The 22919-nt window shown below is 41.4% G+C and overlaps 1 protein-coding gene and 1 long non-coding RNA gene across 5 annotated transcripts in view; one reads left to right on the top strand and one right to left on the bottom strand.

Moving 5' to 3' along the window:
* LOC122640706 (E3 ubiquitin-protein ligase DA2L-like) overlaps nucleotides 1–22919 on the bottom strand; it is a 36781-nt gene that overhangs the window by 4233 nt on the left and 9629 nt on the right. For 2 of the 4 annotated variants that reach the window (XM_043833944.1, XM_043833946.1), the window contains exon 7: nucleotides 21914–21980. In XM_043833944.1, coding sequence (XP_043689879.1) covers nucleotides 21914–21980 — 67 coding nt within the window. Of the gene's footprint in view, nucleotides 1–21913; nucleotides 21983–22919 lie in introns of all 4 variants that reach the window. The other 2 variants (XM_043833943.1, XM_043833945.1) reach the window with 1 other exon arrangement.
* LOC122640707 lies at nucleotides 8426–21948 on the top strand. The gene is made up of 3 exons (XR_006329729.1): nucleotides 8426–8436; nucleotides 9974–9975; nucleotides 21817–21948. It is a non-coding gene; the product is annotated as an uncharacterized LOC122640707 (long non-coding RNA).

Here is a 22919-nt window from a genome sequence, read left to right as displayed (position 1 = left end):
TACCCAAACTTCTGCATAGCTTTCAGGAAGCGACCAAACCATGCCTTAGGAGATTGTTTGAGACCGTACAAAGACTTTTGTAGCTTGCAAACACGGCCAGTAGTAGATAGGGATGCAAAACCTGGAGGTATGTCCATGTAGACTTCTTCTTCAAGATCTCCATTTAAAAATGTGTTCTTGATATCTAATTGTTGAAAGTTCCACCTAAGATTGGCAGCACATGACAGTAATGCCCTAACAGAGTTCATCTTTTGCTACAGCTGCAAAGGTCTCTTGATAATTGATACCATAGGTTTGGGTGAAGCCCTTGGCAACCAAACGTGCCTTATATCTCTCAATAGTGTCATCTGCCTTTTGCTTGACTGTAAACACCCATTTGCATCCAACTTCTTCCTTTCAAGACGAGGGACAAGTTCCCAGGTACCATTTTTGTCTAAGGCCTACATTTCTTCTACCATGGTAACCTTTCACTTTGGATCTTTGATGGCTTCTTTCCAATCCTGTGGAATAGACATAGAGGACAACAAGGAAACAAAGGCCCGATAGGAGGGTGATAAAGATTCATAAGAGACAAAATGGGAAATGGGATGTTGTGTACAGGAGCGGACTCCTTTTCTAATAGCAATGGGACAGTCATCATGCATAGGGTTAGCAACATCAGGCACACTAACAAATGTAGGAGAGATGTAACCTGATAGAGAGGGCGAATCTGGTGGAGACGTCACAGTGAGATATGGTTGGTCATCCTTGGTGTCCTTTTTTTTTAATCTATTCCGAGTGTAGGTTATAAATCTTGAACAGGCTGAATAAATGTCTCCCCCTGAGTTGGGAGAGTATAAATAACCAAAGGAACTAACGGTGGCTCTTCCTCAAGACTCTCCCCCTGAAGAGGTGACGTGAAATATGGTTTATACTTGTGGAAGGTGACATCCATAGTTACATAGAGTCAACAAGGCGGAGGGTGATAGCACTTGTAACCCTTTTGAGAGGCTGATTAACCAAGGAAAATGCATCGAATAGAATGGGGATCCAGTTTAGACCGGGAAGGAGAGGAGCTATGGGCAAAGCAGACGTTTCGCACCCAAATATTTTAGGAGGAAGGGAAGAAGCAATGGTAGGGTCCGGCGAAAAGAAAGAGGAGTCTTAAAATTCAGGACACTAGAGCATAGTTATCAAGGCATCACCATGGCAATGCCATAGCGTCCAGGCTCCTTGGTCGCCTTGAGACGCCTTAGGTGCCATGGCGGTGTCGCCTTGATTTTTTATTCTCTAAAATGCCATGGTCGCCTTCCCGCCTTGATAACTATGCACTAGAGGACACCCTATTAATAAGGTATGCAGCAGTAAGAACAGCATCTCCCCATTAGGTTTTAGGGACACCAATAGTGAACATCAAAGCATGGGTCACGTTAAGGAGATGACTATTTTTCCGTTCGGGGATGCCATTTTGTTCTGGTGTCTTAACACAAGATGTTTGGGGGAGTATATCATGGGAATCAAGGTACTGTTGAAACTTACCATTAATGTATTTCGCACCATTATCACTACGAAGGACCCGAATAGTAGCATTAAACTGTGTTCGAAGCATGGCATGGAGGGACTGAAAACAAGAGAAGATATAACGCCCCAAGAATATGGCCTAGTATCGGCCCGCCTGGGAGATCATTGAGGTGTCCCCACCAAGACACGACTGAGTACCAGGAGTTTTGGGAGATCGGTGAGGGGGTGCAAACTTAGTCTCACATCGGCTAGGGAGGGAGATCATGAGCTATTGATAAAGAGTAGCCTCCTCTACTTGGTATGACGCGTTTTAAAGCCTTGAGGCCCATTGGGCCAAAGAGGACAATCATGCCAATAGAGGGGTTGGATCGTTACAATGGTATTAAAACAAACTCTCAACACCGGTGGTAGGGCCACAGTGGGGACGTGCCCGTAAAGGGGGGAGAATGTAATGCCCCAAGAATATGGCCTAGTACCGGCCCGCCTGGGAGATCGTTGAGGTGCCCCCACCAAGACACGGCTGAATACTAGAGGTTTTGGGAGATCGGTGAGGTGGTGCAAACTTAGTCCCACATCAGCTATGGAGGGAGATCCTGAGCTATTGATAAAGAGTAGCCTCCTCTACTTGGTATAACACATTTTAAAGCCTTGAGGCTCATTAGGCCAAAGAGGACAATATCATGCCAATAGGGGGGTTGGGTCATTATAGAAGACATCAGGTTTATTGTGGAGAAGATAAACTCATGTGAAACGTGTGCAAATATCAATAAATGTAATGAACCAACGAAAACCATTGCTATCAACAGTCCTAGAAGGACCCCATATATCAGAGTAAATAATTGAAATAAGTAAATCACTTTTTTTTAACATCACTCATGGGATAAGAATTTCTAGTGTTTTTAGCAAATTCACACACATCAATGAAGCTGTTCCAAACCTCAAATTTTAACTAAATCAAGAAACATAGAACGTAAAATATGAAAAGATGGATGTCCCAGACGACGGTGCCAGTGATGGAGTTTTGTAAGAGCGCTATTAGAACAAAGGGTGTGAGCTGAAATAGGGAAGGGCACTATTGTTGTAGATTCCAAGTAATAGAGACCATCACGGACCTGACCAATACCCAATCGTTGGGCCCATCACCAGATCCTGAAACAGATAATGAGTAGAGAAAAAGTGAACTGGACAGTTCAAATTCAATTGTCAAACGATAAATGAACAATAAATTGGCACATAATTTAGGGACATGTAAAATAGACGGAAGAGAGATTGTGGGGGAACAAGAAACTGAACCTTTACCGGAGATAGAGAACATAGACCCATAGGCAGCACGTACCTTATCCCAGAAAGAGCAAGGAGAATAAGTACGGAAAACCTCTAAGTTACTAGTCATATGGTCCGTAGCACCCGAGTCAAGTAACCATAAGGGACATGTAGTAGAGGACACATGGAAATTACCTGACTAAGTAAGATTAGAGATAGGGGAAGAAAAAGAACCTTTGTGTAGTTGTGTCACCAACTATTGGATAGCAGCTAATTGATCCCGAGAGAAAGGTGATGTAGTAGGAGTAGTGGTATTATCAAAAACCTCAGAGAAATGAGCCTGCGAATGAGCGTTTCCCTGTTTGCTAGGACAGACTCCTTTGGGATGCCCATGGAGTTTCCAACAAGTCTCTCATGTGTGCCGAGGGCGACCACAGTAATCGCATTTAACAGATTCTCGTGTAGAAGAGAGAAACATAGAAGAATCCACAACTGGTGGTGTAGGTGTAGTGAGTAGGGCAGATCTCACGAGAACAGATAATGGCATCATAATAGTCCGACGGGGTTCCTCTGACTGAATCATATTGTATGCCTAACAGAGAGTAGGGAATGTATCAAACCCTAATATCTGAACTCGAACTTGATCATACTCGAGGTTTAATCCAGTCAGAAAGTCATAAACATGCTTGATCTCTCTCTCCTCCTGAAATGTACCAACATCGTCAGGGTGCACCATGGGAACTGGGTGATAGAAGTCCGTGGTCAAAGCAGAATAATAAACTATGAGGGACATCTCTTTTTAGGTTGTGCCACGAACTAGAAAACGTATCTCATAAATCTGGGCATAATTTCATGCCTGTGAGTAAGTATGTCTAACTGCATCCCATAGCTCCTTACCAGAGTTGAGGAGGACAAAGCTGGGACTGATAGAAGGCTCCATAGAATTGAGTAAAAAAGACATGACCAACGCATCATTGGCTAACCAGGTGTTGGCAGTAGCAAGATCTGTAGGCTTGGGAGTATCTCATGTGATAAGACCAGAGAAGTTGTTCCCACTGATTGTGAGAAGACAAATGTGTGACAAGTGAGGTAGTTCTGGCCATTCAACTTGATAGGGTTAGATTGAAGGATACGATGGTAGCCATGAACAACAGAACGATTGGGAGGACGAACATCAATAGCTCCAATAGAGGTGGCACTAATATTCTCATCACCCATGGTGCTCAAACAATAAGATAATACCAATAGCAAAGAGTTATCGCACAAAGGCGAGGAATAGGGAACATACAATCCCAAGAACCCAACAGGCGACCAAGAAGGGTCACTGTGAAAACCAGCGACGGCAACGCCCACGGCAAAGAGGCCGACAGTGAGGCATGGCAACCTGGTGGGTCGCTGCGAGAGAAGGTGGCAGCGCTGGTAGCAGTGAGGCGCAGTAGAGAGGCGGTGGCAGCGCCGGCAGCAGTAAGGCGTGGCAACCAAGAGGGTAGAGTGGTGGCAACACAAGCGAGAGGTGGAGGCCTGCGATGAGGCGTGGGCCGCGTGGTAACTAAAGGGCACATGGCGGAGAGAGCAGCAGCACTCAACAACGGGGTGATAAAGGTCGCGGTGGTAAGGTGTGATGGCTAGAGGCGATCACAGCAAGAGAGTGGTCACGGAGAAGCGCAACAAACCCGGGGGCAGCTGTGTGGTGACAGTGGTGAACGATGATCACCAGAAGAGGGAAGGCGACGGAAGGCGTAGTGAGGAGGCGCTATTGGTTAGTGGGTGAGTGCGGCATGGGTCATGGTTAGTCTACCATGCTAGACAAGGAGGCAAGGGCCCCCATGGGCGGCGGTGATGGTGGAAGAGAACAACGCGAGAAAAGAGGAAAAGAAAATTGTCTAAGGTTTTGTGCTCTGATACCAAGTTGAGAATCAAAGGTTTAGGGAATGACTTGACTTGTCATTAATGACAAAAGTCCTTTATTTATAATGAGATTACAACCCTAAAAGGGTAAAAAGGGAAAAAGGGAAAATAACTAAAACCTTAAAAATAAGGTGTTGATGACTTATCCACACGGATCTCAACACCTAGGTTTGTGGTGTGGCTATTCTTCTCTCTTTCATAGACCCCTGATTGATTCCTTTAAAGCTAGAAGAATCACTCTTGAATAGTACATGAACAATGAATGGTTCAAGGAACTCTTCTATGGTTTCTTCTCTTGGAGTCTCTCGTCTCTTCCTCTCTCAAGTGGGGTGTTCTTTATTTTTCTCGTATGGCCTAGTACCCCACTTAAATAGCCAAGGATGACTCACACACTTTTAGTCACATCTAGCCGCATTCGACAATGTAACTTTGCTAGACGTTGAACATACGTCAATCAATAAAGCCTCACCGTCGACAGCTCTCTTTAAGTGTCAAACAGAAACTATTGAGTGTCAAGTTTGTCAGTTATGCATGTCGACACAAAATATATCCCAGTAGACATCTAGAATGCATCGAACGACATGCATTTTGCATCGAGTACCCTTCATTCAGCGTCGAACAAGGCTCATTCGGTGTTGAATCTGGGCAGTTACCTCACTCCTCCATTTTGCTGAAACGTTGGCCCTTCTTACAACTGGCCATTCTTACTCTTCCACAGTTCCACATCAACACAACATTCCTTCTCAAGTGAGTGTTGACCCAACAGCCAGTGTTAACCGTGTTCACAACAATGACAACATATATGTGCTCAACAAGATGTAGTAACCAGACTAAGAATGTTCTGAATTTAGTTACACAATCATGTTAGTATGGTTACAAAAGTTCCCATTTTGGTTGTGATTTGATTTCACTTCCCTTGCAACTAGACGGAGGAAGAAGAATTCTTGGTAGATCATAGTTGTCAAGGTGACTATGTGACCATGGAAGCCTAGGTGGCACCTTGACAACTATGTGGCAGATTGAAGAGGAAACCAATAGAGGTTGGATTGTTGTAGTAGACATAGCCAAAGAGGAGGAAGTTAATTAATTGTCACTCTGAAGAGCAAGAAAGACTATTAGTGGGAATACATGCACTTTTCAAATAGATTTCTCCCCTTTTTTTTTTTTTATAGGTACTCTTCAAATAGATTTTCTTCCTCATCCAGTCTTCCCCAAAGGATCCACTCCCTTTGGTTCTTAGGAGGGTCCTTAACATGTATTCTAACCCCAGAGATTGAAGTCAGAAAGTGTATCAATCTTGAAATCCATTGGAGATATTAAATGTGTCTGAGTCTATGGGAGACAATGGGACCTCCCGCTTGTGGAGTAGGCCATTGTTTATGATCATCCAGAAACCCGCTTGGGGGTTCAAATTAGTCCATCCCTGGAAGAATAGAACCCTTCCATACCTGGTGGGTTATGGGCATTCTTGGATACAGCCCATCCACCTATCCTTGTTTCATCATCCTGAACCGTAAATTAACTAGGACAGAGATTTAGCTTACTAAAACAGAGTGGGAGCATGATGAGTTGAAGTACTACCAGTTCAACTGGGTTAATTAATTTAGTTTACATAGTGATAAGAACCATTTTCAAGGCTGAGCTAAATCCTTCGTATTACAATCACAATGAAATAATAAAGCTTCATCTGTGTGAACTTTGATGTGAACTAAATTAATTTGCTTCATTTGACATAACTTTTGAGTTGGAAAATAATTTACACAGTGGTTCCCATATGTATCAATATTGTCATAGCATGTCAACCTTGTCCATGCATGTGTACAAGTGGTAACATCGTACCATGCTAAACAAACACAGTCAAATCTAGCAGGTTAGTAACCTGAGTTCTAATTCCAACTACAGCATGGAGAACTGAAGCCTAACCAGAACTGGGACAGAGCACCAAACTCAGAAAGGGAAGCCACTAGATTACCAAAGCAATAGATTTGCACAGCTTGTTTCATCATAAATGTCGTTGCAGCATGCTAATCAAATACAGTCATAGTCATGTATGGCAGGTTGACAACCAGACTTCCAATTCCAATTACCAAACATGGAGAACTGAAGCCTAACCAGCACTGGGAAAGACAACAACTCAGAAAAGAGAAGCAACTCGATCACCAAACTAATAAACTGACAAGAAGCCAAGAATTACTTATTTCACCAGAAACAGCAAAGAGAGTTTTAACTAGGAGAAATGTACCCACAAGTCTATTTATAGGAAGCAACAAATAGTGAAGAAAATCAAGATATACCCTTAATATATATTTGAAAGTTAAAAGAAAATCATGCCGTCAATTCATTGCATGTTCCTGTGTTCTGTGTTCCGTGTTACATTTCATGCTGCAAGGCTAAGAAGTGATTCTTAGAGCCCAGCACCCTTACATTTGAAGCTCCCAAATGCTCATGTTGTTCTTGGTTTAGGACTGGTTTTAACCATGATAATACAGTGCAGAAACTCAGCAGACGAGCCTCACTTCTGTAGTTCTGTTACCATTTATTTATTTTATTTTTTGGTTTATATTTATTAGTTGATTCATGGGCCACATTGTGTAATTAGTAAGTTGTAGTCTCTAGCTGTATCGAAAGAGTGCATATTATACTCCATTCTTGAAAGGCGAAATTGTGGCCCGTAGAGCACAATCATAGCCCCACAGTTACCTGTGTCATGAACAATAATCACTGAAACCACATCCAAATTTAGTGAACTATCTTCCTCCTTTCAAATGCTCACCTCTTTTCATGAGGGGGGTTGGAATGCCACATTAGAGTGAATCTGGATATAGTATTTATGGCTATGCTGCACCAAAGCTAACCTTGCACTATTCATTATCTATGCCTGGGTTGGAACTTGGATTCAATCAATTTCAGGAAGGGAAGACCTTAAGTATCCCTGGTCTTATTTTTAGTTGTAAGTTGTCAGTAGAATCACCCATAGTTCGAGAACTGGTTTTGGAAAAGCCGAGACGAGACTGCCTACGAGTCTCAAAAGTGCAATATCTCGGCGAGATCTCGGATCTCGGTTGGATCTCGGTTTCGACCCATTATTTTAACTCACCTACCACTTAAATACCTTACCTAATTGGGCAAAACTCGACATATCTCGGCGAGATTCTCGGGTCCAGATCTCGGGTTGACCCAAAGTTGAGGCTTCGAGTTGAAAAAAAAAAAATGCACCAACTCGGCGAGATCTCAACTCGTCTCGGTTTTTCCAAGAGTCGAGTTGGTACCGAGACCCGAGTTTTAGTACCTTGGAATCACCTGTTGAATAAATTAAGAAAGATCTTTTGTTTCATGGTAGCCTGCTCCAGTCCGCTACCAACAATTGTACTAAATATGTCTCTCCCCCATCAATCCATTTCATCGGACATGCGTATTTTTTATTTTCTAATTTCAACGAAATCTTTCAAATTTCTTATTTTACTATGTTCAACTCTATGTATTCCTCTATCCGTAGAGTACATTACATTAAGAATTTCTTCTTTGGACAAAAAACAAGCAAGAGCAAAGACTTCCTTTCCTCGATCTTGATTCGCCAAAGGGCTGTATTTGAATAGAAAAAAGAATGGATCTACAGGGTCCCAAATGAATTGGCTTATTTGAAAAAAGCCTTGTTCTTTGGAAGATCCATCTCGTGTCGGGTACTGCATGGTTCCACTCTGCAGGCTTCTCACGTTCCGTGAATAGCCGGGACATTGAGGAATATCCAGAAAGATAAGATTCCAAGTATACAAGATGGATCAAACACAACCTGATTTTACCCCATGTCACCATCCCAGGAAAGAGGGGACGAGGGAACAGAAAAGAGACGCTGGGCATCACTGCTATGAGTTTGTCATACAAATGAGTCCGAGCAAAGTCTGGATGTTGCGTAAGACCATAGTTCTAAATCTCGGCGAGATCTAGATTAACTAAACATAGTTATAAAAATAGACACTAAGCATAGTTATAAAAATAGGAACTAGTAATCATCAACGACAACAACATCATAGCCTTATCCCAACTAAATGGGATCCACTACATGGATCTTCGCTCTCCACTCGGCTCTAGTCAAAGTCATACAAGATACAAGTCCTAAGCTATGCATATCTTTCCTCACCACCTCTCCTATGATAATTTTAGGCCTGCCCCTGGCTCTTTTAGTTCCTTAAACCCGAATCAAATAACTCCTCAGTACTACAGCATCCCAAGTCCTCCGTAGGACGTAGCCATGCCCAAGGCACTAAAACTCGGAACTTGACCCCAACTCGACCCTGGGAAAAACCGAGATCTCGGCCGAGTTGATGCATTTTTTTTTTTCCAACTCAAAACATAGTTTCAGTGAGTTTTAAACCTAGTTTGGTTATGAAACTTGGCACTCAGCCTATTTTAGGCCATTTAAACATAGTGGCACTATCAAATTTTGCAAAAACAAAGTCCAAATAGGAGTTTCACTTAGTGGGAGACCAAGACAGAGACTTACTTATGCCAAAAATCAGGACAGACACGGGACAAACACTTATTTATGCCTACTATCATTTAAGTAAATGTTATTTACTTAAGATATTATTCAGAAATAAGCAAATACCCCATATTTGAATCCAATAAAAATAGTTAAAAAATCAAATTACGAAAGAAAAAAAAGTCAACCCCCCCAGTTCAAGAACAAAAACTGGATTTTCGGCGGTAGGTACAATTTTCAACTAATGTTGTGGTTTTTCTCAAATCTAAAAATTCCATAAATCTTAATATGGTAAAACTTTGCTAAAAACCAAAAAAAGGGTAAAATATTCATTTGTTTTGATGTCCAAAAAAATATTTTCATTCAGTGCGATTTTGACAGAATTCGCGCACACCAAATGAAGTTTGACCAGTACATAACTCCTTCAATATAAATCAGATTTAAGCAATCTTGGAACTCGAGACCATGCCAACCCCTTCTCGAGGGAAGAAGCCCTCCTACCTTTGAATTGGCTATCCCAATAGTCCAATGCTTACTCTTTCTATAACTGCCTTGAGCTATCTCCACCCCAAAGTCGATTAACCCCTTTTGCCTAATGGGACCCATAGTTTGAAATCTCGCGATATCTCGGTATCTCGGGTTGGTCGAGATATCCGAAATATACCGAAATTTCGCCGAAATATGGTATTTTTTCTACCATATTTCGGCACTTCATCTCGGTGGGTTTTTTGCCATATTAAGGCCTGATACTTCATGTACACCCTTATTTAAGTTAAATAAACACATTTAAACCTTCATATTGCAAAAAAAAATAACTCAAAGTGGTGTTTTGGGTTTGCACCCTTGATTGACAGTATACGGTCGGACCCTAATGTATAAATTGTTAAATACACTTTATTTACGAAATATACTGAAATTTCACAAAATTTTGACGAAATATCATGAAATATACCGAAATTTCACGAAATACACCGAAATTTCACGAAATATATTGAAATTTGGACTTTTTTCATTTCGTATGGTCATCTCGTCTCGACAGTGTCGAGATATCTGAAATATACCGAAATATCAGCGATATATCGCGAGATTTTGAACCATGATGGGACATTACTAGTCCTACGGTTCGTTTAAAGTGATTTCAAGGCACGAAGGCAACCCCAAGCATGGTTTGCTTTCACTCCCACCATTGAGGGTACTCCCAAGAATAGATCCAGTGGAGACGGGGTGGGGCCTGTAGCTCAAAGGATTAGAGCACGTGGCTACGAACCACGGTGTCGGGGGTTCAAATCCCTCCTCGCCCACAACCGGATCTAGTAGGTAAGAAAGAATATCTTCCTATAGTTATTATAGTGAAACCACAAGGTTCGATCTCGTGTGTGATCCCTAGGATTGTTAATTGAGTCAGAGAGATAAAGTCCCTACTATCGATCATGGCCTTCATTGAGTTCATTTTGGGCTCTATTCTCAAGTGAAAGATAAAGCTACGCCTCAAATCCCTCATTAGGAATTATTGCTACCCACTGCTACTGTTTATGATGGCACTGATGCTACCATTGGAGCCTCTGCTTCCCGTGCTTCTTCAACACAGAGAAAGACAAATTGCTTGAGGTGTTAGCCCTTGTTAGGAATCAAACTCCCTTGGATGATGGAAAAGCCAGCAATCAGCAAGCGGGGCTCGGATCAATGGATTCAGTTTTTCCTTAACCAAATCAAGCAGCTGCCCATTGAACCGCTAAAAGTAGGAGAAGTGGTGAATCATGCAGTGAATCACCTGCCCAGGGAAGAGGGCCCTATCCAACACTTCACCAATATCAACGAAGCGGCAACGACCTTTAAAGGCGCCTGACGGTTTTGTCTCACAAGCAACTTCACTAAGGCACTTCCCAATAAACAGCAAAGTTTTGGAAAAACGATAACAACATGCATCTCCAACTATATAGTGCGCTCTACTATAAAAGCAACCTTATCTGACTGCCTTAACTAAACTACGGAGCTGATCTGGCATACTTGATTCAGTAGCTTGGAAGGATCCAGTCTCCAAAGATGCATCAGTAACCCAATCGGCAGGCTGGTTCCCTTCCCGATAAGTATGAGAAGCCATAAAGCCCTCCAACTGTTGGCGCCATTGCTCAATATTAAGCAAGAGGTTCTGGCACACCAAACCTTCAGTTTCTCCTTGAAGTATCCATGAAATTACTGTCATAGAGTCTCCTTCGAGCCAGACAAACCTGGCCTGAAGAAAGAGCACAGCGAAGGGCATACCCACCCACGCTCTACGAAGCTTAGCCATGGGAACCGTAGTACCTTCCCGAACGTCCGGGAGTCTGAAAAGAAGGAACAGAGGAGTGCAAAGAAAGCCTGGGAAGCTTTTTGCATCAAGGACCACACGTGGAGCATCCATGAAGAGAAAGATTCGTCTGTGCTCCTACAGGCCGTCATCCTTAAAGCGAAAGGGACTTTTGGGGGGCTTAAACCATGTCTCCCAAGAGAACTCAGTAACGAGAGACAAGAAAACATCTTTGATTATGATTAAAAGGAACAATCTCAAATAGACCAAGATCCAATTTCGGGTCATTTCTTGGTGAACATGATCTGCCATAATCTCTTCGATCCCTTCATTTATGTGCCAGAATACAGAGAGATTTGGTAGGGAAGTGGAAGATACTCCTTCCTTTGTTTATCTTTGTTGTTTCGGTCGGTGAGTTCCTCTTTCAGTGGTCGAGCTGATCGTAAAGCACTCTCTCCCTATCAACATTAGGGAACCAGCTTCGAAAAGCAGGCTGGCTGTAACCAAACCCTTCGAAATAAATAGGGATGGCTCGGTTACAGCACTAACCCAAGTCTAGGGTAGCTAGGTCTGGTCTAAGGTTTTATTTCTTTTATCTTTGTTTGGCCTATTTCCTAAGCAGAAGTGGTCTTTCTTTTTTTCCTTTTTTTTATGTAAAAATAGGAGTAGTTTCAGAAACAACCCTATCTTGTTCACAACCGTCCTTTTCCTCCCTCCATTGCTAGTGAGCCTTATCCTCCTGGTAGCTTCACTTCCCCTAACCCATTTTTTCTTTTAACCTAGGTAGATAGAACGTTTGTATGACCATTTCCAAGTCTTTTAAGGCATCTTTGACTGGGCTTACACACATTCGCTCACTTATGCTGTCCCCACCGATTGAATCTAATCTTGATCAGGGACCTAGTTAGCCGGATTCTCCATCTGATTCTGTGGGTCCCTAGCCTAGAAGAAAGGCTTTCTTCATCTGCTTGATCTGCTACAGATGACCATTAAAAAGATTCATTCCCCTAGTGGATTGATTTTGCTATTGCTTGTTAGCCTCTTAGGACAAACCCAAGATTGCTTAAATCTGATTTATATTGAAGGAGTTGTGTACCGGTCAAACTTCATTTTTGAACATCAAAACAAATGAATATTTTACCGCACTTTTGGTTTTTAGCAATGTTTTATCATATTAAGATGGGGAAAGTTTTCATACACGGCCATGTATGCATGCACGGTCGTGTCCCCTCTCACAAAGAATTGGAAAAGTCATAAACCCCCACCCATTAAATAATGCCTTGAAACTCCCACCCTCTCACATACACGGCTTACACAGCCGTGTATGAAAACTTTCCCCTATTAAGATTTATGAAATTTTTAGATTTGAGAAAAACCCCAGCATTAGAAAGTTGAACGGGAGGGTTGACTTTTTTTCCTTCTGGAATTTGATTTAACTATTTTTATTGGATTCAAACAGGGGGTATTTTTTTATTTATGAATAATATCTTAAGTAAATGAAATACAAATACAAAAACATTTACTTATATGATATTAGGCACAAATAAAGGTTTGTCCTGGTTTCTGGCATAAATAAGTGTCTGTATACCAAGGTTTGCATATATAGGTGTCTGTATACCAAGATTTAGTTAAGATTTACAGATGATCGATCCTAGTAATGGAGGAAGAGTTTACAACATGAAGGAGAAGAAGAAGAGAGGAGAAGAGAGGAGAAGAGAGGAAGAAGAAGATAGTTGGAGAGAATCGTAGGATGTTAGAAGTGGCTGCTCCTAACATCCATATACTTCACTAAACCATTGTTAGGAAATTCCAAGGACCTCCCTAGGGAGGTAAAAGAGAAACAGAAATAAAAGTTAAAAATACAACTCTAGTGACTTATGACATAGACATGTACTAAAGTACCCCTAATACATAAACTCTAACACCCCCCCTCAAGCTGAAGAATAAATGTCATACATTCCCAGCTTGGACAATAAGGTACTAAATAGACCAGGAATGAGACCCTTAGTGAAGATATCTACTACTTGATCACCTGTCTTCACAAAGGGAGTACAAATGCACCCAGAATCCAACTTCTCTTTGATGAAGTGTCGATCAACCTCAATATGCTTGGTTTGATCATGTTAAACCGGATTATGGGCAATGCTTATAGCAGTTTTGTTGTCACAATAAAGTCTCATTGGCCCTTCAGTGTCAAAACTCAAGTCTTGAAGTAGTCTTTTTAGCCATATAAGCTCACACACTCCATGAGCCATGTCCCTAAACTCAGCCTCTGCACTGGATCTAGCTACAACTAGTTGTTTCTTGCTCCTTCAGGTAACTAGATTACCACCAACAAAGGTACAATACCTAGAAGTAGATCTCCTGTCAGATACTAAACCAGCCCAATCAGCATCTGTGTAACCTTCAATCTGCTAATGGTCATGCCTGGCAAATAGAAGACCTTTTCCTAGACAAGATTTCAAGTATCTAATGATGCGATACCCTGAATCCAAATGTCCACTCCTAGGAGCATGTATGAACTGACTCACCACTCCAACTGCATAAAAGATATCTGGTTGAGTCAAGGAGAGATAGATTAGTTTCCCAACTAATCTTTGGTACTTGCTTGCATCTATAAGAGAAGAATCACATTCATCACCAAGTTTATCATTCGGATCAATGGGGGAAGTTGTTGGTTTGCACCCCATCATGCCTGTCTCTTTCAGAAGATCCAACACAAATTTCCTTTGGCAGATGTTGATTCCTTTCCTTGATCTAGATACTTCAATACCCAAGAAGTATTTCTAGAGTCCAAGGTCTTTGATCTCACATTGTTTAGCCAGATAAGACTTCAATCTGTTTATCTCAGCAACATCATTCCCAGTTACCACAATGTCATCAACATAGACAATGAGAGCTGTAACTGTACCATTACCTCTCTTGATAAACAAGGTGTGGTCAGGTTGACTCTGATAATACCCATTCTTCAGGGTGGCTCATCTAAATCTCTCAAACCGGGCCTTAGGAGACTGTTTGAGGCCATAGAGAGCTTTCTTCAAGAGACATACTTTCCCTTCAGCTGAGGGACACGTAAAACCAGGTGGAGGCTGCATGTACACTTCTTCTGCTAAATCTCTATGAAGAAATGCATTCTTCACATCTAATTGGTATATTGGCCAATCTTTATTGGCTGCCACTGAAAGGAGAACCCTGATTGAGTTATGCTTGGCTACAAGGGCAAAAGTCTTCTGGTAGTCAATGCCATACACTTGACTATACCCTTTTGCAACCAGCCTAGCTTTGTATCTTTCCACTGTACCATCGCATCTATACTTGATGGTATAAACCCATCTGCATCCAACTGGAGTTCTCCCCCTGGGAAGATCAACTAGAGTCCAAGTATTGTTCTTTTCCAGAGCCACCATTTCCTCAGACATTGCTTGCATCCATAGTTGTCAAGGCGTCGCCTAGGCGGCGCTTAGGCGTCCTGGCGGTATTTTATAGGCTAGGCAGTACTATGCTTTCCGTGAGTCATGGATGGCGGTCGCTCTGACCATATAGGCATCGCCAAAGCGGTCAAAGCGACGCCTTGGTGCGCCATATGGGTTGAGCGACCACCATCCATGACTCTGGTTATTTTATTTTTATTTTTTCATGTTCTGTTTTTTTTTTCTTTTTGCTTACTTTTTATTGGTTTGTGTATAAAGAGTCTAATGTACGCTGCTACATGGGATTATTTAGTTTTAAAATGTTAAATACTTCAAAGTTAAAAATCTATCTAAAGGTATAAACGAAAAAGTGAAAACCTAAATTTACTCTAAAGCCTTCGTCTCCTTCGTCTCCTTCAACTCTTCGTCTCCTGCAACTCTTCGAGTCTTCATCTCCTCCAGTTCCGGCAAGCGGCAACATCAACTCGAGTCTTCATCTCCTCCAGGTCCGGCAAACGGCAACAAAGACTCGACTCATCTTCTCTTCTAGTTCCGGTAAGTCTCTAGTCTCTACTCCCCTAATCTTCTTCTTCTTCTACTACTTCTCTAATCTCTGTAACTCTTTTTCCCTTTTTTTTTTTTTTATTTTTTATTTTAATGACCGCTGGCTGCTCTCGCTTCCCCAACACAAAGATCTCTACTCTTCCGGTTCCACTTCCGCCAATTGAAACGTGACTCTTCCGCAAGGTAAGCCCTAGTTCCCTACTCTTCTTCTCTGTTTGAGTGTTTTGCTCTTGCTCTTTTTTTTTTAAACGCCCGCTTCTCTCTCTTTTTTTACTTTTTATGTTAACACATGTTACAGCCCTGCTTCTCTATTTTTTTATTTTATTTTGATGCTCTAGTCTCTCTGACCGTTTCTCTCTCTCTCTTTTTTTTTTTTTTTAATGTTAACTCCATTGTTACATGACCGCTTCTCTGTATTTTTTATTTTATTTTAACGCTCGCTAGTCTCGCTATGCCTCTGCTTCTCTCTCTTCGATGCTTCAATTAATCAATTCTGCTTCTTAATTCTTAGTTATTACCTTCTTCTTCTTCTCTGTACTCTGTAGTTTGTAGTGGCTTAAATTTAATTTTTAATGATATTAGATATGATATATATTGAGTGTTTGGAGGGGAGGGGGGAGGGGGAAAACTAACACTAGAGTGACTAGACCGCCTTTACCGCTTAGGCGGCCGCTTTACCGCCTAAGCGCTTAGACAAGCCTCAATCGCCTTGGACCGCCATGCCGCCGTGACAACTATGCTTGCATCCATTTTGGATCGGATAAGACCTCTGTGACATATTTGGGAATGGAAGAAGACTCAAGGGCAGTGGAAAAGGCAATACCTGCAGGAGAAATAGAGTCATAGGTAACAAACTGGGCTATGGGGTTAGTACAGGCTCTCTTTCCCTTTCTCATAGCAATGGGAAGATATAATTCAAAAGGAGAAGTATTACCTGAGTGAGGAGGATGAGACTGAGGATGTGTATCCAAAGAGGGGTTTTGGCAGGGTTGCTTTCCTTTTCCCTTTAACAAGCATTCGCCTTTCGTGAATACAACATCTTTGAATCTTATTCCCTTGATTCTTTTTTTCTGCTAGCATCACCACCACTACTAGCATTAATATCAATAACACCATCAGTATCAACAACATCCACTCCTTTGTATTTTCCAATATCAAATAGGAATGGTGAAGTGGAGGTAGGCAAGGGAGATAGAAAATGAATGACATCAGCATCTTGTTCACTACTAGTACTCTCCCCCTGAAGAGGATGCTGAGGAGAAGAAAAGTAAGGAATAGACTCAAAGAAGGTGACATCTTTGGAGAGAAGCCGCCTTCGGGAAGGAGGATGGTAGCACTTATACCCTTTGGTAGCATCAGAGTAGCCTAAGAAAATGCACTTGAGAGCTTTGGGATCAAGCTTGGTGCAGGCTGATTTGTTGACGTGAACATAACAATCACAACCAAAGACTTTTGGAGGCAAGGAGAAGACTAAGGATTGAGGAGAAAGAAGAGTCAGGGGAGCTTTGGAGCCAAGGAGTGGAGTTGGCATCCGGTTAAGAAGAAAGGCAACGGTAAGAAGGGCATCAGACTAAAAAGTCTTAGGCCCAGGCATACCAAAGAGAAGACTCTTGGTGATTTCCAACAAGTGGCGGTTCTTTCTCTCAGCCACCCCATTTTGTTGAGGGGTGTAAATACATGCCAGTTGATGGATGATGCTATTATCAGTAAAGAACTGTTGGAGCCCCCCATACATGTACTCACCCCCCTTAGCAGACCTAACAATTTTGACCCGAGTACTGATAAGTTGATAAAAATCCTTAAAAGCATCACAAACATCACTCTTTTGTTTCAACAAAACAGTCCAAGTAGACCTAGAATAGTCATCCACAAATGAAACAAAGTAACGAAATCCAGACAAAGAAGTAGTAGGAGAAGGCCCTCAAACATCAGTATGAACAAGAGAAAAAGGTGCAGTAGATCTATTACCCCGATAAGGATAGGATGTGCTACAATGTTTAGCAAAAATACAAGATTCACACTGAAAAACATAAGAAGAAAGAAAAGAAGTAAACAAGTGGGGTAATTGTCTCATAACAACAAAAGAGGGATGACCCAAACGTTGATGCCAAAGCATTACAAACGCCAAAGTCCTACGGTCACTCCAACCACAAACATATGTTGCAGCAGTAGGTTGAGCAGGTAACCGTAGTTCAAGAAAGTAGAGTCCTCCTTTTTTAGTCCCACTGCCAATAACCCTCTTTCTCTCCAAATCCTGGAAAAGACAATAGGAATGAAAGAAAGTGACACAACAATTTAAGGAATTGGTTAGGTGACTTAATGATAATAGGTTAGTAGCAAAATCAGGAACATGAAGGACAGACTCAGGGGTAATAGAAGGAGTAACTCTCACATTACCCTTACCAAAGACAAAAGAAAGGGAACCATCAGCAACCCTTACCTTGTCCCGGCCAGAGCAAATGGAGTAGGAATCATAATACTATGGCATACTAGTCATGTAATCAGAGGCTCCATAATCAATAATCCAGGTGGGTGCAGTAGAAGGAGCAGACGAGACCTGCAGAGCTGAGGCAGAAGTAGCTAACCCTCCAAGGTGAGACATCAGTCTGCGGAGGGCTGCAATGTCATCCTGTGAAAGGGAATCAGGAGCAGGCTAGGGTCCAGATGTCTCAGACTCAGATGTCACAAAGTGAGCCCTAGCTCCCCCTCGCTTGCCTCCACGAGCTCTAGATGAACCACCACGCATACCAGGGGGCTGCCCATGAAGATCCCAATACTTGTCCTTCGTGTGTCCAAGCTTTCCACAGTGATCACATTTAAATCTCTCAAGGTGATCTCCATGAGTTGGCCCTTGGCCTTTCCCCCCACTTTTCTAGTTTTTGTGGGAACTAGAAACAAAAGCAGATCTCTCTGTTGATGGTGCAATATCCATAGTTGTTCTCCTGGTTTCCTCACTTTGCAAGTAGCTGCACACTTCATCCAGAGATGGAAAGGGAGATCGCCCTAAGATTTGCAAGCGAAGAGGCTCAAATTCTGGGTTAAGACCACCAAGCAAAATAAGGATCCTTTTCTTTTCTTGGCTCCTATAGACCTTTGCCTCATCATCAGAATTGGACAGATGGAGGTTGTTATAGTGATCATATTCCTCCCACAAGCTAATAACAGTGTTGTAGTAGTCAGATATACTCCTATCATCCTGTTTCATATGGATGATTTTTTGGAAGATTTGATACACTTTTGTTGCATCACCAACTCTATCAAAAAACTTGGAGGCACTGTCCCAAATATCTTTCGCAGTTTCCTTACTTATAAACCTCCTACCTATCTCAAGTTTCATGGAGAATATCAGCCAAGTCATAACAGTGGAGTTCTCAGTCTCCCACTTGAGATAGCCTGGATCAGTTGTAGCAGGAGCCTTAATAGACCCAGTAATATATCCCAACTTTCTCCTACTGCATAGGGACAACTTCACAGAACAGGACCAATCCAAGTAGTTCGTATTGTCCAATTTCACAACAGATATTTGGAGATTGTCAAAGGAAGCCATAATTGGGACACCACTGGCCGGAATTGGTCTACTAACTTCATAATCAGCCCCAGTAGACATACTACCAAACAACTCAAGGGAATGCAAAATAAAGCCTTGTATAAATGGGGAGACACCTCAGCCCAACAGCCGAACCACAATAACGAGAACAGCAGGCAACAGGCAAACCGAGAGCATACACTTGATGAAAAAACACAAAACTAAATGCTTCTACAAACCAAACAACAGCAGCACATATCATCCGAGGCCATAAAACTAATCAAATCTGCCACTCACAGTAGCTAAGAACCACACAAGATAGCACAGCCTCAACAAAGATCTTCAACAGAAAAAATGGAAGAGAAAATACCCTGCTAGCAGTAACAGTGCAGCATCGTGGATGAGAGTAAGGCTCTCAAACCTGCTTCATGTACCAATCGAGACCTTAGGGGCCTTAAAGGGGACCTCCAGGCGACTCAAAAAGGCCCAGCCCCAAAGCAAACCAAGCTGCCAACAGGCAGAATCGAACAGAGAAGAGAAAAAGCTGGCGGAAATCTGGGCAGCAACCTTTGGAGCAGCACTCCTCAAACTGCTTCTCTCTTCAACCGAATGCTGGAGGGGTTGAAAGGACACCCCTAGACGATCCAAATGCACCAAACCTCATTCCAAAAGGTTGAGAGATGAGGGAGAAACGAAAAAAAAGATACAGAGGCTGGCGGTAACAATGGTGCAGCTGCTAGAGCTTCAACTCTTCTTCATCAATATCTGCAGTCCCTCCATTCTATATTGAATCAAAGAATGGAACTCCAAGGGATGTATTGCTTCACATTGTACAGCCCCTAATGGAACCCTAAGGGAAGGAGGGTTCCAAAGAGAGGTAAAAAAAAAAACAAGGCTGACCCTAGCCGACTCTCAAACCAGAGGATCCTGAAGCTTTGGTACCAAGTTAAGATTTACAGATGATCGATCCTAGTAATAAAGGAAGGGTTTACAGCAGGAAGGAGAAGAAGAAGAGAGTTGGAGAAAATCGTAGGATATTAGAAGTGGCTGCTCCTAACATCCATTTACTTCATTAAACCATTCTTAGGAAATTACAAGGACGTCCCTGGGGAGGTAAAAGAGAAACAGAAATAAAAGTTCAAAATACAACTCTAGTGACTTGTGACATAGACATGTACTACAGTACCTCTAGTACATAAACTCTAACAGATTTCCCACCGAGATCTCGAGATCTAGCACTCATATAAAGGAGTTTGGGTTGAAATCTCGCTCGAGTTGTTGCACTTTTTCAACTCGTATGCCATCTCGTCTCAACCTCCCAGAAAACCAAGATCTCGGTCGAGATCTCACGAGTTCTCGAACTATGGTCATGCCACCTCAAACGACTTTCTCATAGCTTATCATGTATCAAAATGACTGCCAAATCAGCTCTAATATGATCATTCCTTACTTTAACCCTCCTAGTTTTACCACACATCCATCTCAACATCATCATCTCCACTACACTTGATTTATCCATACGTTCTTAACTGCCCAACACTCCACAGTTAAGAAACTAGGTAATGCTAATAACACATTATCCACAAAAAAAAAAAAGTAATGCTAATAACACAAAATAGAAACTATATAGAATATTTTCTTAGGCACAATCCAACAACTCCTTCTAGAAGCTCTTCTCCATACAAGGGAGCAACCAAGCTCCAGATCCATGCAAAGATCCCAATGGGGCAAAAAAATCTACTAAATCCTCTAGATGTGGTAATACATTTATCTCAAAAATATCTTCTAAAACATGCTGGTCGCAGGCCCTATTATTAGCAAAAAATATGATCAGAACATGGGCTTTATAGAAACCAGAATATCGAGCAGAATATGCCAAGCAGTGGGCCCGGTTGGGCTGGTTCTTTCTCCTTCCACGCTGGCCTTGTACTGCATCACAACAGCTATTGACACTATTGTGTCAGAATCATTGTCATGTATGCAAGCTCCTCACCTTCAAGGAAACGGTAGATCAGTGGCAACAAGTCTTGCAAGAAGGGTAAGAAGCTCAGCTGCCGGAAAACAAAGCAATTAAGCAAGTCTATATAATACTTGGATCTCCTTTCTCTATTTAACACTGGAAATTTGTTTTTTCATGATATGCAAAACCCCAGAGCTAATAGACAAAAGTCCAACAATTACAATTTATGTCATCCAACAGTTTGTAAGCTTAAAAAACTAAAATCATTGGATTTACTCATGTATCTTATTCTAATAGTCTCCATCTTATAACCACCAACGCACAGTACTTATTTACGCAGTAGTTTAAGATATGAAATATACACATATCGCTGATAGATCACTTCCCATTGAACGAAAAACCACTATGGTCATTATGTAACCAGTGTAATTGAAGGTTCAACAGAAAAAGGAACATCAGCTAACAGAAACAAACTCATTTTATTTGGATGGCATATTCAATCTTCATTCTTTTTTTTTTTTTGGTGTGGCTGTGGGTGTGGTTGTGGGTGTGTACTGTGTAGGTGGGGGAGGGGTTTCAACAAAAATAGAAACATCAGCTTGTAAAGATAAGCTCATCTATAGGATTGTCAGGTTCACTTCATTCATAATCTCTGTTCTTCCTCTACTTATATATTTAGATGAACTGTAGCCAAAGAACATGCAGCAATTGGCAACATAGATCCAAGAACAATGATGAAGCACCATATTGTACGGATATTGCATTATTCAACTTGTATAACAGTTCTGAATGATTTACAACCTGCAGCTCAACTTTTAGTCCCACTCAGGAAGACCTTGCAATTAATCCTAAGATGGAAAACTTTAACACTGAAAATTACTTTACGTTTTTACAAAAAAAAATTGAGGTTCCTCATAGTCTCAGAAAAACGACAGTGCATGTGTTTCTGAAGATGAGATATGTTAAATTTCAAATTTGACATCTATGAGCACAGATTAGCTATTCTAAACATTACCTGAATGGAAAGCCAAATTGCTTCCATGACCATTATATTCTCCAGTTCAAGGTCAAATTCATCATCCCTGCATTTTGTGCCAAATGCAACATAAAGCTCAATAAGACGCAAAAAAAATCTAAAAACAGATCTAATGAATAAGATGAAGACTAAATGGTGTCAAGATATAAAACTGATCTACAAGTCAATAAAGTATACAACAATAGTATCAAAATCCATGTCATAGAACACTCATCACTACTTTCTAACAAGTCCAGTTCAAGTTTGTCATAACATGATTCTGGAGATTCTCTTTTCTCTGAAAAACTTCCAAGAATCAAGCCAATATCCTCACATCATGAGATACAGTAATAACAAATTAACAATTAATTGAATGGCCACTTTAATGACTAGAACTTTAACAAGAAAACAATTGCAGATGATGTGCCTTAAGCAACTGCAATGGGAAAATAAGCTCTTTAGCTTAACATTCCATAAAGGAAACAAGAAATATAAAATCTAAAATTTAAGAAAATAAAATATTAAATGAAAATGTGGTGCTGCCCGCCAAGCTGATGTTATCAAGCTCAAGTAAAAAGTATATGGTAGTTCTACTGCTACAGTCTATGAGGTCACCAAAATTCTAGAATATCGGATGCAGTACAGTCTACAAATTACAATGAACCACAGAAGCTTCACTTTCTACCCCGTCTAATGCGCCAAATCCTCGAAAACCTTCCATTTTACTTCCCTCCAAGCTTGACAGTGATACCAAAATGGAAGAATCCTAAAATACTCTCTTTTACATTGCAGGCAACTCTCCTCCAACACCTCCATTCGATAAACACCAATTGGGAACAGAAATTAACACCAACTAATCCTATGTCAATTTGAAATCAAGAAAAAAGTGACATCACCCTTTTTGCAAGCATAAAATGTTTTTAATTTTCCTTTCCTTTCAACAAGATGATCAACTGTTTAAAGCTTGTCCAAGGATGCATTCCATTGGAAGAAGCACCTTAGAGAA

The sequence above is a fragment of the Telopea speciosissima genome, chromosome 9 (genome assembly GCF_018873765.1).
Source record: "Telopea speciosissima isolate NSW1024214 ecotype Mountain lineage chromosome 9, Tspe_v1, whole genome shotgun sequence".
Classification (NCBI taxonomy): Eukaryota; Viridiplantae; Streptophyta; class Magnoliopsida; order Proteales; family Proteaceae; genus Telopea; species Telopea speciosissima.
This window is presented reverse-complemented; position numbering and strand designations above follow the sequence as displayed.